The sequence below is a fragment of the Erinaceus europaeus genome, chromosome 14, assembly GCF_950295315.1.
Source record: "Erinaceus europaeus chromosome 14, mEriEur2.1, whole genome shotgun sequence".
Lineage (NCBI taxonomy): Eukaryota > Metazoa > Chordata > Mammalia > Eulipotyphla > Erinaceidae > Erinaceus > Erinaceus europaeus.
The window spans coordinates 13,053,511-13,068,512 of NC_080175.1; the positions used below are offsets into that span (position 1 = coordinate 13,053,511).

A 15,002-nucleotide genomic window follows, 5' to 3' on the forward strand; every position below is an offset into this window, starting at 1 on the left:
TATCTGCTCTTAAAGAAATAGGAAAAGTATAACCCCCCACCTCCATGGGGTGTGGTGTGTGTGTGTGAGGGGTCCTTAGTCTTTTATTGGCTAGTTACACAGTACATCAAAGGAATTCCAAGGTAGCTTGTGTCAGTCAGCAAAAGGCATAATGGCTTCATTAACAAGGGGAACTAAAGTGGAGAAGCAAGGCTATCAAACTTTGACTAAGAAGCTTCTAACTAGCACCCCAATGGGATCTTAGCAGATATATGGCTGCTTCACCACTTGCTAAGCTTTCCATCTGCAGGTGGGGACCCGGGGTTCGAACCTGGGTCCTTGTGCATGGTAACATGTGCACTCAATCATGTGTGCCACCACCTGGCCCCTATTATTATTTTTATTTCATAGATATGCAGTGTGTTCTTAGATACCTTAGAGAATACAGGTTGAATTCAGGATCCCTGCATAATTCTACTGCTCCTGGTGGACTATTTTTGTTTATTTTCTTCAGTAGAAGGTGAAAGACAGAGATGGAGAGAGAGAGAGAGATGGAAGAGAGGCTCCATAGCACTGCTTCTCTGCTCATGAGCCTTTCCCTTTGTGTGGTGTTCTCAGGTGGTGGCTGGGGGCTTGAACCTGGGTCCTTGTGCATGGTAAAGCATGTGCTCTTCTGGCTCCTTGAATTTGGATTTTTTTTTTTTAGATTCTCTTCTCTGACTTAAATTATTCCCCCCCCCCATCACATATTTATATTTTCACCATGGTCCTGCAGCAGAGGACATGGTGCAATTGATAAAGAATTAAACTCTTCCTGACTCTGTTTGGTGCTGTATCCAGAAATCTCTGTTCATTCTTGATTGTCTCTATCTATGTGCTAATTAATTCACAGGGGTATTAATAAAGAGATTTCTATTTTAAGGGTTTAATCCCCCCATTTTCTTATTACTGCAAATGCTTTTCTTTTTTTTTAATACTTATTTATTCCCTTTTGTTGCCCTTGTTGTTTCATTGTTGTAGTTATTTTTGTTGTTGTTGATGATGTCATCGTTGTTGGATAGGCCAAAGAGAGATGGAGAGAGGAGGGGAAGACAGAGGGGGAAAGATAAACACCTGCAGACCTGCTTCATCGCTTGTGAAGCAACTCCCCTGCAGGTGGGGAGCCGGGGGCTCAAACTGGGATCCTTACACAGGTCCTTGCGCTTTGCGCCATGTGCGCTTAACCCACTGTGCTACCACCCGACTCCCTACAAATGCTTTTCTATTGTTAGGTTGGTCTGCCTACCTACATGAGAGATCCCTCAAATATAATTTTCAATATATTTTGAAATGTACTTATCTATAATTATGTTATTTTAAAGGCCAAAACAAAGAACATGGCAAAATGATCTTTTAAAACCCCAAGGAAGAGTATTGCATGTTACATTAATATGAAAAGATTTTGAGGATCAAGGTTAAAATTGCATGGTGTAGGCAAAGAAGAGCTGAATTACTAACACTGAAAATTAGGACATATTCTACCAAAGCAAAGGACTCTGGGGGAGGTGAGTTAGAGGGCCGCAAGGAGAGGGTGTTGAGGGCCAGATACATGATGATGGAAAAGGGCCTGAGGATCTAAGAAGCTGGGAGTGAAAGTCTTTTATAGACACCTGTCATGGGGAGATGAGACATTGACATGTGTCAACAACTGTCCTGTAAACCATCAACCCACAATAAAATGATCTGGAAAAGAAAACCAGGACAGCCAAAATGTATGAATTTCATTAGATTGCGTGATGTGTGTGGGTGTACCTTTTAATAATAAATGTCACAGTCCCTTTGCATTAGTTCCAGTCTGCTGCATCATGGCTTAGTTGCTCTGGAGAGCAGACTATCTCCTTCCTTGTTTGAGGCTGTGGTCATCCCACCATCCTCCCCCTTCCACCCCAGTGAAACCAGCACCTCCTGACAGGTTGAGTGTGTGTGTGGGGGGGTGTTTTCTCCCTCCTCCTTGCTGGCATTTGCCTGGGGCTGTGTGGGCGGGCCTGGACTGGCTCCCTCCCGCTGCTCAGGACAGCTGTCTGGGGGCCCCTGCCAGCTCCCCACCTCTCAGACCCATGGCCTCAGCTCTCAGGGAGCCTTGACCCCAGGGCACAAGAGGTTTTGTTGGTAGTGGATTCCAACTCTTCATTCCAGCTTGTACTTTTCAGTAATGTCTCTGGCTCAGTCTGTTGTCTAAGTGCCACTTCAAATATTTTCAGACCCACCTCAGGATGACCTTACAGAAACTGCTCAAGAGTGTGGGCTTGAAGTGTGTGTGTGGTGGGGGCGAGGGGGGTGCAGGGAATGGGAAGGACGACAGAGAGCTGGGTTGTATTGGTGTATATTAAGGATGAAAAATGCTTTTCCGTGATCCCTGACAAACGTTCTGACGAGGTGCCTTACTTGGTAGAGCACGTGCCTTACTGTACACGAGGTCCTGAGTTTAAGTCCTGGTACCACGTGAGGGCACTATGGACAGAATCTGGACAGTTTGTAGGCCATGGAGCATGGAGCCATGCTGTGGTGTCTCTCCTTTCTGTCTCTCTCCCCCTCTTAGCTCTCTTCTTGTCTTCTCTCCCTCTTTCTCTCTTAAGAAAATTAAGAATAACAGCCCAGGAGATGGCACAGTGGACAAAGGGTTATACCTTTATTTTTAATGATTTGTTGGGGAGGTTAATGTTTTACAGTACAGTTGTTGACACATGGGTACAGTTTCTTATCTCCCATGATAGGTGTTTGCAAAAAACCTTCACCCCCAACTTAGGCCCCCCTCCACCATCATGCACCAGGACCCCAAAGCCCCTCTCCCAGCAAACCCCTCCCTCTTCTGCTTCCCCAAAGTCCTTTGCTTTGTGGTGCAATACACCAAGCCCAGTCCAACTTGTACTTGATATAGTCCCTTTCTGCCCTTTTTTAAGTTCTGTCTGTGAGTGAGATCATTCCATATTCTCTTTTTGGCTTATTCAGCTTAACATGATTCCTTCAAGCTCGATCCAAGAAGAGGTGAAGGAGATGACATCATCATTTGGACTCTTAAGCAAGAGGTCCTGAGTTAGAGCCCTAGTATCATATATGTGAAAGCAATTCTCTGGTTCTCTCTCTCTCTCTTCCTTCTCTCTTTCATTAATGAATACATCTAAAAAGAAAGAAAAAGATGAAGAAAAACTGGAGATAGGATTGTATCATGTATAAATGAGTACCCGGGCTGCATTTGTCTAGTGCCCTGTAGTAAAAAAATAATTAATTAAAAATAAAATATCCTCTTCCTCCCTATTCCAGAGAACATTAGGTTATTGTGGATTCTTGTTCACAGAAGCCCTTAGCAGAGCCCTAAGACTTACTGATAAGGGATGAAAAATTCCTTTCAGTATTTGCTAAGAATTGAATTTGTACTCTGTATATGTTGAAGCCCTACCCACCCCACCCCACCCCCATACTTCATAATATGTTAGTGTGTGTGTGTGTGTGTGTGTGTGTGTGTGTGTGTGTTTTGCCTCCAGGGTTATTGCTGTGTCTGCACTAGGAATCCAATGATCCTGGCGGCCATATTTTCCCTTTGTTATTATTGTTGCTGTTACTGTTATTATTGTTGCTACTGTTGTTGGATAGGATAGAGAGAAATTGAGAGAAGAGAATAGAGGGGAGAGAGAAAGAAACACCTGAAGATCTGCTTCACCATTTGTGAGGTGACCTTCTTTACAGGTGGGGAGCCGGGGACTTGATTCGGAATCCTTGCGCCAGTCCTTACACTCTGTCTGTACTATGTGCGCTACCACCCAGCCCCCATTTTACGGTGGGCTTTAAATCAACATGACTGGTTTATTCCAAGAAGAGGTACTTTGGTACTGGAGAGATAAATCAGTCCTAGAGCACAGGACTTGTAGGCCTAAGGCCTAGAGGTCTCAGGTTCAGTACCTAGCATCACCAGTACCAGAGCCGACAAGTCCTCAGGCCCCTCTCACTCTCTCTTCCTGTCTCTCTCTCGCTTTCAAAATAAACAAGCCTTACAAAAAAGAAAGAAAGAAAACAAGAAGATAACATTTAGATGAAGTGGAAGAGAGCCAACAATCTTCCTTGTGCATGGGGAGCAGGGTGTGGTTTTCTAGGAGAGGCTGGCCTTGACTGCATGTCAAGGAGAGAGGCCTCATCACCCACTGACATCTTGGCCTTGCGCTTATCTAGCATCCAGAACTGTGAGGAAACAAAGGGTTGTTCTAGCACTCAGTCTGTGGTATCTTGTGGTGGCAGTCGTGGCAAACAAATATAGCCTCTTTAGTCAATAAATCCTCTTCCCAGGGTGCTTCTGGGGATGGAGGAGGAAAGCTTACCCTGGAACCTGGCTAAATAGTCCTGATTGTCTATTTTCAAAACCTATGGCTGTGACTTGGTGACACTGATGCCCAACAAGGAAGGATGGTGTTGAATCTTGTCGAGTTCTGAACTATTTGGATCTTAAGCTTTAGTAGATACCTAGAGAGGGCAATCACAGCAGCTTTAATTAGGAGAAATTCACAGGTGCACAAGAATAATACTGTGTAGGGTGTTAGCTGAAATAGGCTGATAAAGACTGGTTGCCACAAGTGGTGGCAATAAAAATCTGGAAGTTCTGGTTTACCAGAGAATCTCATAACCCAATAAGCTCTTAACTTCAGAGATTAAAACTTGGCAGCTCTTTGAGTTGATTCTGCAAAATTTCATGACTAGAACCCTTTTTCTTTTTGATGTGTTTTCCTTCTGAAATCTCTTCAGGGTCATTGTACTGCTGTTGTCATTTCTAGTAACAGAAGTCTTTTATAAAACCAAGCATTCCTTTATAGATGTGTGATATCAGTCGCTTGTCAGATGTGTGATGTTGCATATATCTTTTCATTTACTGGGTTGCCTATCTATCCTTGTGTAATTTGCCTTCAACGTGTAGAAACTTTTTAGTTTGATATAGTCTCAGTTTTAATTTTTTATTGGGGGAATTAATGGTTTACAGTCAACAATATAATATGGTAACAAAAACCAAAATACAGTAGTTTGTACACTTATAATATTTCTCAGTTTTCCACATAACAGTTCAATCCCCTCTAGGTCCTCTTACATGTTCCAGGACCTGAACTCTCCCCCCTCTCCTCATCCCAGAGTCCTTTACTTTGGTGCAATACACCAAACCAGTCCAAGTTCTGTTTTGTGTTTTCTTGTTTTTCAACTTCTTCTTCTTCTTTTTTTTTTTTTTACTTATTATTAGTGATTGAATAATAAACTACAAGATTGTGGAATAAGAGTGGTTTAATTCATAGTCCCCACAACCAGCATGCCATATCCCCTCCCCTCCACTGGAAGCTTGCCTATTCTTTATCCCTCTGGGAGTATGGACCAGAGATCTCTAAGGGGTGCAGGAGGTCAGAGGTCTGGCTTGTGCAATTTCTTCTCCATTGGTGTAGTCCCATTTTTTTTTAGCCTTGTTTTTATCTCACATACTCAGAAGTTGAGTCTCATTATCTTTGATATATCTTTTTTAAGGTCCTGAGTTGTTTCACTGATGTTTTCTCCTATGTATTTTATAGTTTCAAGTTTAGTACCCATATCTTTGAGTCATTCTGAGCTAACTTTGGTGCATAGCTTTAAGTGGTGGTCTAGTTTTGTTTTTCTACATGTGGTTGTCCAGTTTTTCCTTTTCCCCAATGTTGTTTTCGACAGGTTATGTTGTTTTCAATGGGCTGGCTTCACGGGCGGGTAACAGATGACTAGGGATTCATGGTTGAGCTGTAGGCAGTATCTCTTTATTCATGCAGGACGCAGCACAATCTAAGCCGAGCTAAGCTAAACTAAAGGTACTGTAAAACTCACAATGCTGTCTTTATATATACTTGCGAAGTAGGGTGGAAACAGGATGTGACATAGAGAGGGTGGAGAGAAAAGTGACTGGTGAAAATCAGAGTGTGACAAAGAGGGGGCAGAGCAGGCGAGAATCCTATCACTGAACCACAAATGCCCTGGAGGGAGGGTGGAACTTGTTAACAGTGGTTATGTAAATAGAATGAAGTGGTTATAAGAAATAAATAGAATAGTGTTAAGCAGGGGGGATTTAAACCAAATGAAACAGAAAGGGTCTCATGCATACCAACACCCCAATGTGATCTTGAGGAAGTGACAGAACCTCTTTATCCCTCAATCTTCTCATCTTTAAATTGGGGAAAGCAATTTCTACTCAGATGGGCATCATGGAACATTAGTACATATGGGAAACACCTTGCACTAATCGTGTGTTTTAAGAGCTCACTTAGTGTTAGGCCTTAGTGGGAGATCATAATGATGACATTTAAAATCATTGACATTCTAGCATGAGGTGACTTCTTGCTTGGGGTGTTTTCTTGAGGTGTTCTGCTCCATGAAAGAAATATTGCTTCTGAGACTCAGATTAGCTGAAACCATCTAACACGAGGGCTAATAGGATGACATGTATGGGCTTTAGGAGAATGTATGGTGATGTAGCCATAGAATGAGGTTTTCTTCCTTTGGTTCACAATTGCTCAGTATATACCATAAAGCAGATGCTCTACTGCCATAGTGTACACGTAAGTTCCTTGGAGGTCTTGCCAAAATACATCTTTGGACTTGGGTTTCTGCCTTTTTTTTTTTCCCTTGGTTTCTACACTTCTTACAAGTCCCCAGGTGTATAGCTATGCTGTTCTCAATTCACTCTTTGAGTCCCGAGGTTCCAAAATGGACAAACAACAGAGCTGAGAATGATTCCAGTTTGTTTGTAAATTGCACTTTTTTTTTTAAACCAACCAATTATTAAGTGCCTGGTACCATTGTATTTTCATCTTTAAATTTTTAAATGGAGAGAGCACTGATTTCTTTCTTGCTCCTAGTCTCTCTGTCTGTGATTTAAATACTAATTTTCAAAGTCAAAAGAACAGCAGTAACAACTAGTGTTTATCTAGAGGTCACCACAGGTTTTGTTGGTTAAAAGCTCGTGACACCTCATCAGGCACATGTTGTCATTATCTTTATCTTACAGGTAATAAAAAATTAGGAAACTGAGGCACATGTAGGAAAGAATAACTTGCTCAGATCACTCAAGTTATGTATGGCAAGCCAGGGTCATTTTAGGGGCTGCAAGATTTTGTTAAGGCTCAGACAGATTAAGATTCCCCCCAGCCCCCCCAGCCACCACACTCTCAGTTACTACATCTTATTTGAGTACCTGAAGAGAAATACCTCTTGTTTTGTCCTTCCTAACTGAGCCAAGCAGATTGAGTGGGAGGAAGAATCAGGACTGAGAGAAGAGATGAAAGGGCTCCAGAGAAAAGAGCAATGGGAAGTCCACCATTGTCAGCGACTTGACTGAATTGGTGATCAAAAGGCATCAGACAATATTCATTGTGTTTCTTCTGCCTCTAATCTTTCCCTTTCTATCTGGACAGATTCATGCCAAGGGCAGCATTGAGCTCAGTCGATTGGCAGTCCTGTGCAGAGTGGCATAAGGAAGGCTTGGCAATGTGGTGTAGCCTCTTGATCACGTTGAAAAGAGCCTGGTGATTCACACAGGCATTGCTGAGCTCAAGTCCCTGCCCCTGTGCTTTCAAGCCACAGACCTTATTTCAAGAAGACCAGCTTTCTCTCCTAGCACACTTTTTTCATCTGTGAAGACAGGACTAAGAATGGTGTTTACTGTAGGCTGGGAGATAGTTCACCTAGTAGAATGCATACTTAATCACGTTTTAGGACCCAGGTTTGAGACTCCAACCACCACACAGGAGCACCACACAAAAGGGAAGCTTCCTGAGTGATGAGGCAGCAGTGTGGTGTCTCTCCTCTCTCTCTCTCTCTCTCTCCTTTGAGGGACAGGCATGCCCATCAAACTTGTCTCTTGGTGCAAGAGAATAATTCAGTAGAAACCTCATGAAAATAGGATGTAACTCAAAAATAATGCTTGTCTGAAATCAAATTTCATTGATTCACCATTGGTTGCCAGGGCTATAGAAATGTTGGAAACATAGTTTCATAGAACTCTGTATATGGAGAAGTCTCACCATATCTGTCATCAAAATTACTGTGCCATTTTACTGTCAAAATGATCCTCTCTGCCCATTTCTTCCAAAGCTCTTCCCTGTTCTCCCTTTGGAACCACCATACTTTTCAGAGTCTGAGAATTGTTTTTGTTGTGGTTTCTCAGGTTGCTAGCTTTGCTTATTTATAGTTACATGTGAGTGCAACCATTTGGTAATTATCTTTCATTTGACTTATTCACTTAGCATAATTACCTTAAGTTCCCTCCATGGGAGGCACCATTTTACCTCTTTTTTTTCTTTTTAATAGCAGAGTACTATTTCATTTCCACAACTTCTTTATCTAATCATCTATCCATTGATGGACAATTAGGTTGACATCACATTGAAATGATTGTGTATAATGCTGTTGTGAACACAGAGGCACAAATATCCTTTCAAATTAGTGTTTTTCTATCTTTCCCTCAAATAACTAGGATCCACGTCCTCACCAAACATTTTTACATTCTAGACTTTTTGCAAAAAGTAGGAGTGGCCTCTAGGTTAAACTGTAACTTTCCTGTACTATTAAGCTCATATTTTGAATCACCATATCTTTATTTCAGGCATGGAGCTGGCTCTGACATCTTTGAAATGGTGACTCTTTCCTGAAATGTCTTAATATTCTTTGGGAGTTTTAACACACACACGCACACGCACACGGACACACACACCGGGGGATTCTAGGGTTCTTCTGTCTCAGTCCCTGCTGTATCTCTCATTAAGGGCCTTGAGTTTGGCCTTAGCCAAACACTTTAACTTCTATCTGTTTCAGTTGCCTCAACTTTAAAAACAAAGAGATGATAATGGCACCTGCCTCAGGGGGCTATAAGAAATCAGTGAGGGAATCTTTGTTCAATGTCTGCAGAGTGAATCGTCAGTATATGTGAGCTATGAATAATAATGAGACCATCCTATTTGCAGTTTATGAAGCTAAGATATATAGTGAGATTATGTAACAATGCTTGGATATTATCTCAGTAAAGTCCATAAAATTTTATTCCCTGTCACAAAAATAATTATGTGGGATTCACTCAAAAATCAGAAGTAGAAACTGGCTGTTATCAAAGAAATGGTTGTGTGCTCTAAAGAGAATTTCTAGATTAAATAATCCCACTATGAGTGCTTTCTGTTTAGATAATGTGCTGAACTTTAAGTTCTCTGAGCTTTTGAAGTTAATCTTTCCTGTGGAATCACATAGCTGAGCTTGGGTTGGGGACCTGTTGTTTATAACTAGATGTCACTGGAACACGAGTTCAGGGAAATGACATATCACTGCTTAACTATTTTCCCTCGCTGCCTTTCGATTTAGGGTCTAGATCCTTTTACTTTATTGGGTTTGACGTTTTAAGAAAATTCGGTTTTCATTTTTTTCCCAGTGGAATCATTTTTCTTATGGAATTCAATTTGCTTTGTTTCTGTCTCTTCTGCTTAGCTTAAAAGACGAGACCAGTGTTCTGCAAAGGTTTTTGTTATCAATACCTGCTATTTTTCACTCATCATAAATTACATTAAGGTGGACTTTGTCTCCAATTCTGTCATTGTAAAACAGGTACAGACCAAGCCTTTTAACATAATTAGATATACTGCTAGGGGTGGAGGGTGAGGTGTGCTAATATCTATCTTAGGAAGATGTGAAACTGGACCCCGTTGACAATACCAAGCCTGTAAATCAGCATTTTTTAAAAAAGAAACTTTATTTTTTATTTTTTTTCTCCCTTTTGTTGCCCATGTTATTATCATCGTTGTTGTTATTGATGTCGTTGTTGTTGAATAGGACAGAGAGAAATGGAGGAAGGGAAGACAAAGGGGAAGAGAAAGATAGACACCTGCAGACCTGCTTCCCCACCTATGAAGTGAACCCCCTGCAGGTGGGGAGCCAGTGGCTTGAACTGGGATCCTTACATAGGTCCTTGCGCTTGGCACTATGTGCGTTTAACCCGCTGCACCACCACACAGCTCCCTAAATCAGCATTTCTTCAATTAAGGGATAAAGTAACAAAGTGAGACAAAACAAAAGCAAAAAATAAAACAGAACATTTACTCTTGGAGAAACTGGGAACTAGAGGATAGATTTTGTTATGCAGGAGACCCTGACACTGGGAAATATTGTCATTGGGAAATGTTCCTGGATTGTGGAGTGGTGCTGTGATCTCTCTCTCTCTCCCTCCCTCCTCCCCTCCCTCCTTCCATCTCTTTCTGTTTAACTCTCACTGTCTCCTCTAGGTCTCATTTTCTCTCTCTGTCTACTCTCCCTCTTTCAGAGAAATAAAGAATGAAAACTTAGGCCAATAAAATTACTCAGTGGTATTGTCTGTGCATGAGATCATGGGATCTGACACTGCATAAAAATAAATATGCTACTCTTCTAAGAACACATACCATCTGCTTTTATCGGGGTGTAAAGTATCACTGGGGACTATAACGTCCTTGCTACAAGACAAGGGATAATGTCGGTCCCAACAGAACTGAATGTTCCCAGCCAGCATTGTCCTCCTCACCCATTCATTCTCTGTGACCTTGGACAAGTTTGCTAAATTCCTCTAGCTCGTAAGATTTCCATCATTGTGCTTTCCAAACTCTGTTTTGTGGTGAGCTCATATTTGTTCTAGGGTTGAAGGTTCTTGGGAAGGATATGTTTATTAAAGGAGTTGCAAGGCACACATGTTTATTAATGTCTTAGAGAAGTTCATGGCTGAGAAGCCTGTTTATCACTGTTTAATCAAGCATATATCAAAGATACATAATTATGCAACCGTAGCATTTTTATCCTGAAATGTGCTGAGTGGCAGTGGCTTTCTTGGGACAAGTTCTGAGAAGCATGTTTAGGAAAGACTTCTGAGCTTTACTATCCAAAGATGACTGTCTCAGGCACAGTGAAGGATTGACAACGAATGGCCTCTCTGACGCTAAGATGACATTAAGAAAGTATCAGTGCCATTTAATTACACAGCAGTTGTGGGTCTGAAAGAGCTCTTAAGCAGATGTTTTCTGGATTCTAATAAATTGCTAACCTATTCATCTCTGGCTGAACTAGAAGATGTTCAATTTGGAAAACTGTAAGCAGGAACTACTTTGTTGGCTTCTGGTTCAAAAAGTCAGTTTTGATACTGAGTTGACTGGATTGTTACATATTCCCCTCCCCATAACTCCTGATTTGTAAAAGACAAAGAAAAAAAAAGGGGGCATGGGTTGCTTTTAAACTAGAATCCTTGGTTTTGTTTGTTTGTTTTTTGCCCCCAGGAAAGAATATACTACAGGTGGCTTCTTCTCACTCTCATTGAAAATCAGGTGGGAATCACAATGTGAGAGTTTAAGAGAGAACTGAAAACTAGCTCCCATGACATTGGAAAGGAAAACTTGATGCAGGTTAGAAATTGTTACTGTGAAAGACTCCTGTCTCCTTATGGTGAGAATCCTGAGCCGCTAATGAAAAGCAGGGCCCAGTGTCATCAGAATGCATGGCATTAGGTGTCACCATCAGGAGATTCTAATAAACGCGACCGGCCTTCTGGCGGCAGTTAACAAATGACAACCCTGCAAATGCCAAGCATTTTATCAATGAGCGGTCCAGTTGTGATCTTCTGTCTGGCGCCTGATGTTTCAGCCCAGTCAGGAAGGTGTGCAGTCAGAGTGGTCTGGGCTAGCAGAGGGGAGGAGGGACTGTCTCCAGAGTCAGTTTCAAGTAAAACCAAAAGCCAGTTAGAGAGAGTACACTGAGAACGTTCAAGTCACCTGACTTTTCATTTTAGACACTGCAATCAGATAGTTTTTCAGTGGGTAGATTATGGGCCTTACGTTAGATTAATAGCTCAGAAGGGCTGCTGGTGTTTCTAGCATGATGGCAGGAATTAAGTGCCCTGCCCTCATACTTGGAAACAGTCACGCCAATTTCCTTCTGTTTCGGAGACAGCAGATGACTCTGATGCTGGGGATTTTTTAGCCTGAGTGCCTTCTCCCATTTATTCCGTGTATTTTCATAACCTTTTATTTTTGCAAAAGTCCTGGTGTTCAAAAATAACTGGGAGAAAACTTGTACCGTGGGTGGGTGGCTGGTAATCCAAACCATCACCCAGGCCTTAACTGACTAAAGGGGAAAAAAATGCCTCTTTCCTGAGCCTTTCCGGATGAGCTCATTGTTTCCAGACAGCCTGTGCCTCATATAAAAAGGCTCAAAGTCCACTCTCGGCCTCACAGCAGTGTGGGTCAGGGAACAGCATCTGAAGCTGGGACCACATGCCAGGCTGATAGTAAAAGGCGTCTCCCCAAGTTGTAGTAGGTTTTTTTTTTAAAAGTAATAAACAACTCATCTGATGAGGATCCAGTTCATTAAGTGAAAAGAGGAGGCCGAAGGCTTCGGGGAAATCAGTCCTTTTCTTTGTCTCATTCATTTAGTTCTTGTGAAATGGCAGTGCTCAAAATCTGGCGTGTGAAATGTGCAGAGTGGAAGGAAATCTGAGGGCGTTTTCTGGCTTCCCAGAAAGGGCAGTTTTCCTCAGGTGTGGTGTGACTGAGCTGATGTGCTCTGCGGAGTGGTCTGTGGCATTGGTGGGAGACAGAGCAGAGAGAATTGGAGGACCAGGAAGGGGTTAGACTACAGGAAGCTCCTCATTCTTCCTGAACTGCAGTGGTGGCACACCCTCTGGGTGACACACCCTCCCTGGAGTCCAGCTCAGCCCATAGACTCCTGGGAGGAGAGCCAGGGCTCTGAGCTCTCCTCAGAGGAGTGAGCCCTGTCTTCTGTGTGCTGGCCACCTGCTGGAGAGCAGCTGAGGTCTTCCAAGTGCATGACAATGACCTGGGAGCCCTCCGAGCTCATGGACCCTCCTCACCAAGGCGAAGACGACCAAGGTTGGACTGATTTTATAAACTTGGCATCTGTGCTGTCTGGGGCAGAGCATGTCTTCAAAGATGGAGAGAGAGATTGATCTGTTGGAGCCTGTGTATTTTTAAGAGTTATTTACTTATTTATTGTGAAACAGAGAGAATAAGTGGAGGGAGGGAAGGAGGGAGGGAGGGAGGGAGAGAGAGAGAGAGAGAGAGAGAGAGAGAGAGAGAGAGAGAGAGAGAGAGAGAGACAGCAGAGTTCTGCTCATCTATAGCTCATGGTGGTGCCAAGCATTAAAACTGTGACCTCTGGGTCTTCATGTATCTAAGTTGGTGTTCTAACAGGCTGAACTATTTTCCGTGTGTGTGTGTGTGTGTGTGTGTGTGTGTGTGTGTGTGTGTGTATTTTAAGATAGAGGCAGAGAAAAAGAGAGATTAAAAGAAACCATAGCACTGAAGCTTCCTTCAGTGCAGTAAGGGCCAGGCTTGAACCTCAGTTCTGCACATGGCAAAGCTGTTTTGCCAACACACCTTATATATTTTTAGAAGTCTTACTTAATTCATGTAATGACAGAGGGAGAAACCAGAATACCATATCTGAATCAACAACAATATTGGAGATGGGCCCCAAGGCATCCACTGAGCTATCACCTGGCCACTGTGGGGTTCCTTTGACAGCTCCCCCCCAGTTACAGTGGGTCACTCCTTGTGCCACAAAGCTTTCTCCTGTAAATTAGCATGATGTGGTTTCAAATTCTTTATTGGTCTTTTCTGGAAAGACCAACACTGACAGGGCACTGTGTAGACAGTCAAGAACACTGTGTAGCTTTTGAGGCCAGACAACACTGCATCTGGTTGAGGACACATATTATTATACCTAAGGACCAGAGTTCAAGCCCCCCAATCCTCACCTGCAGAGGAAGCTTCATGAACAGTGAAGCATTGCTGCAGGTGTTTTTCCTCTCTCAATTCTTCTGTTTCTATCTGCTAAGTAAAATAAAGCATTTAAAAGTTTTATTTGCTTCCCCCCCTTTTGTTGTCCTTGTTGTTTTATTGTTGTTGTTATTGATGTCGTCATTGTTGGGTAGGACAGAGAGAAATGGAGAGAGGAGGGGAAGACAGAGATGGGAGAGAAAGATAGACACTTGTAGACCTGCTTCACTGCCTGTGAAGCTACTCCCCTGCAGGTGGGGAGCCAGAGGCTTGAACCAGGATCCTTAAGCCAGTCCTTGTACTTTGTGCCACATGCACTTAGCCTGCTGTGCTACTGCCCAACCCCCAATAAAGTATTCTTAAAAAAGATGACAACTTTATGTTATGTATATATTTATTTAATATTACTCAGAAAGAAAATTAATCAAAAATGGCATGGATGCATACATGTGATGGTGCTATAAATTATTTTGTTTTGATAGTGTACTATGCCAGGTGTACTGTATGAAAGGTACCAGGGATGTTTCTGTACAGAAACTAGCTATGCTATTTCCTGCGAATCTATAATTACTTCAAAGCAAGACCTTTTTTTAAAATTGCATTAAATTAAAAAAAAAGAAGAAGAACACCATCTCACTTTGCTCTCCTCTGTTCTTCCTAAAGTATTGCATCACCTGATGTTTACAAAATTTCTCTAAAATTTTTGATAAATAACTTTCTGGAGGGCACTCCCCCCCCCCCAAAGACAGAATCTGAATTTCAGTGATACCACTTTGTGTATTAATAATTGATAGTATTGCTGTCTTCCTTATATTTAGAATTTGAAACTATGATTTGATGTGTTTCCTAAATGACATTTGTCTTAGCTAGGAGATTCAAATACTTTGAGCTATCTGAATGTCTCTATTTGAATATGTTGAAAGCCAGAGTTCTTCCTCTGTTACTAGTGTCCACTTTAGTTTTGATTTCCAGGAAAGGTAGGATAGGTGGAGGGAAATCTTACATGACAGAGAGGTTATAAATAAACAGAATAAATGATGGACCTGATTGTATTTTTTAAGTTTTTATTTATAAAAAGGAAACATGGACAAAAAAATAAAACAGGGGTACAACTCCACACAATTCCCACCACTAGAACTCTGTATCCTATCCCCTCCCCTGATAGCTTTCCTATTCTTTATCCCTCTGGGAGTATGGACC

The 15,002-nt window shown here is 42.1% G+C and overlaps 1 protein-coding gene across 23 annotated transcripts in view; it reads left to right on the top strand.

Moving 5' to 3' along the window:
* Positions 1-15,002, top strand: part of ABLIM1 (actin binding LIM protein 1) — a 366,517-nt gene that overhangs the window by 94,066 nt on the left and 257,449 nt on the right. For 2 of the 23 annotated variants that reach the window (XR_009544643.1, XR_009544659.1), the window contains exon 1: positions 12,669-12,893. The exons of 1 other annotated variant lie outside the window; for it this stretch is intronic. Coding sequence is in view for 1 of the 22 variants with exons in the window: in XM_060171227.1 (XP_060027210.1) it covers positions 12,830-12,893 (64 nt within the window). In the remaining 21 variants the exon portion in view is untranslated. Of the gene's footprint in view, positions 1-12,663; positions 12,894-15,002 lie in introns of those variants that run through there. 20 more of the 23 variants (XR_009544650.1, XR_009544652.1, XR_009544664.1 and 17 more) reach the window with 18 other exon arrangements.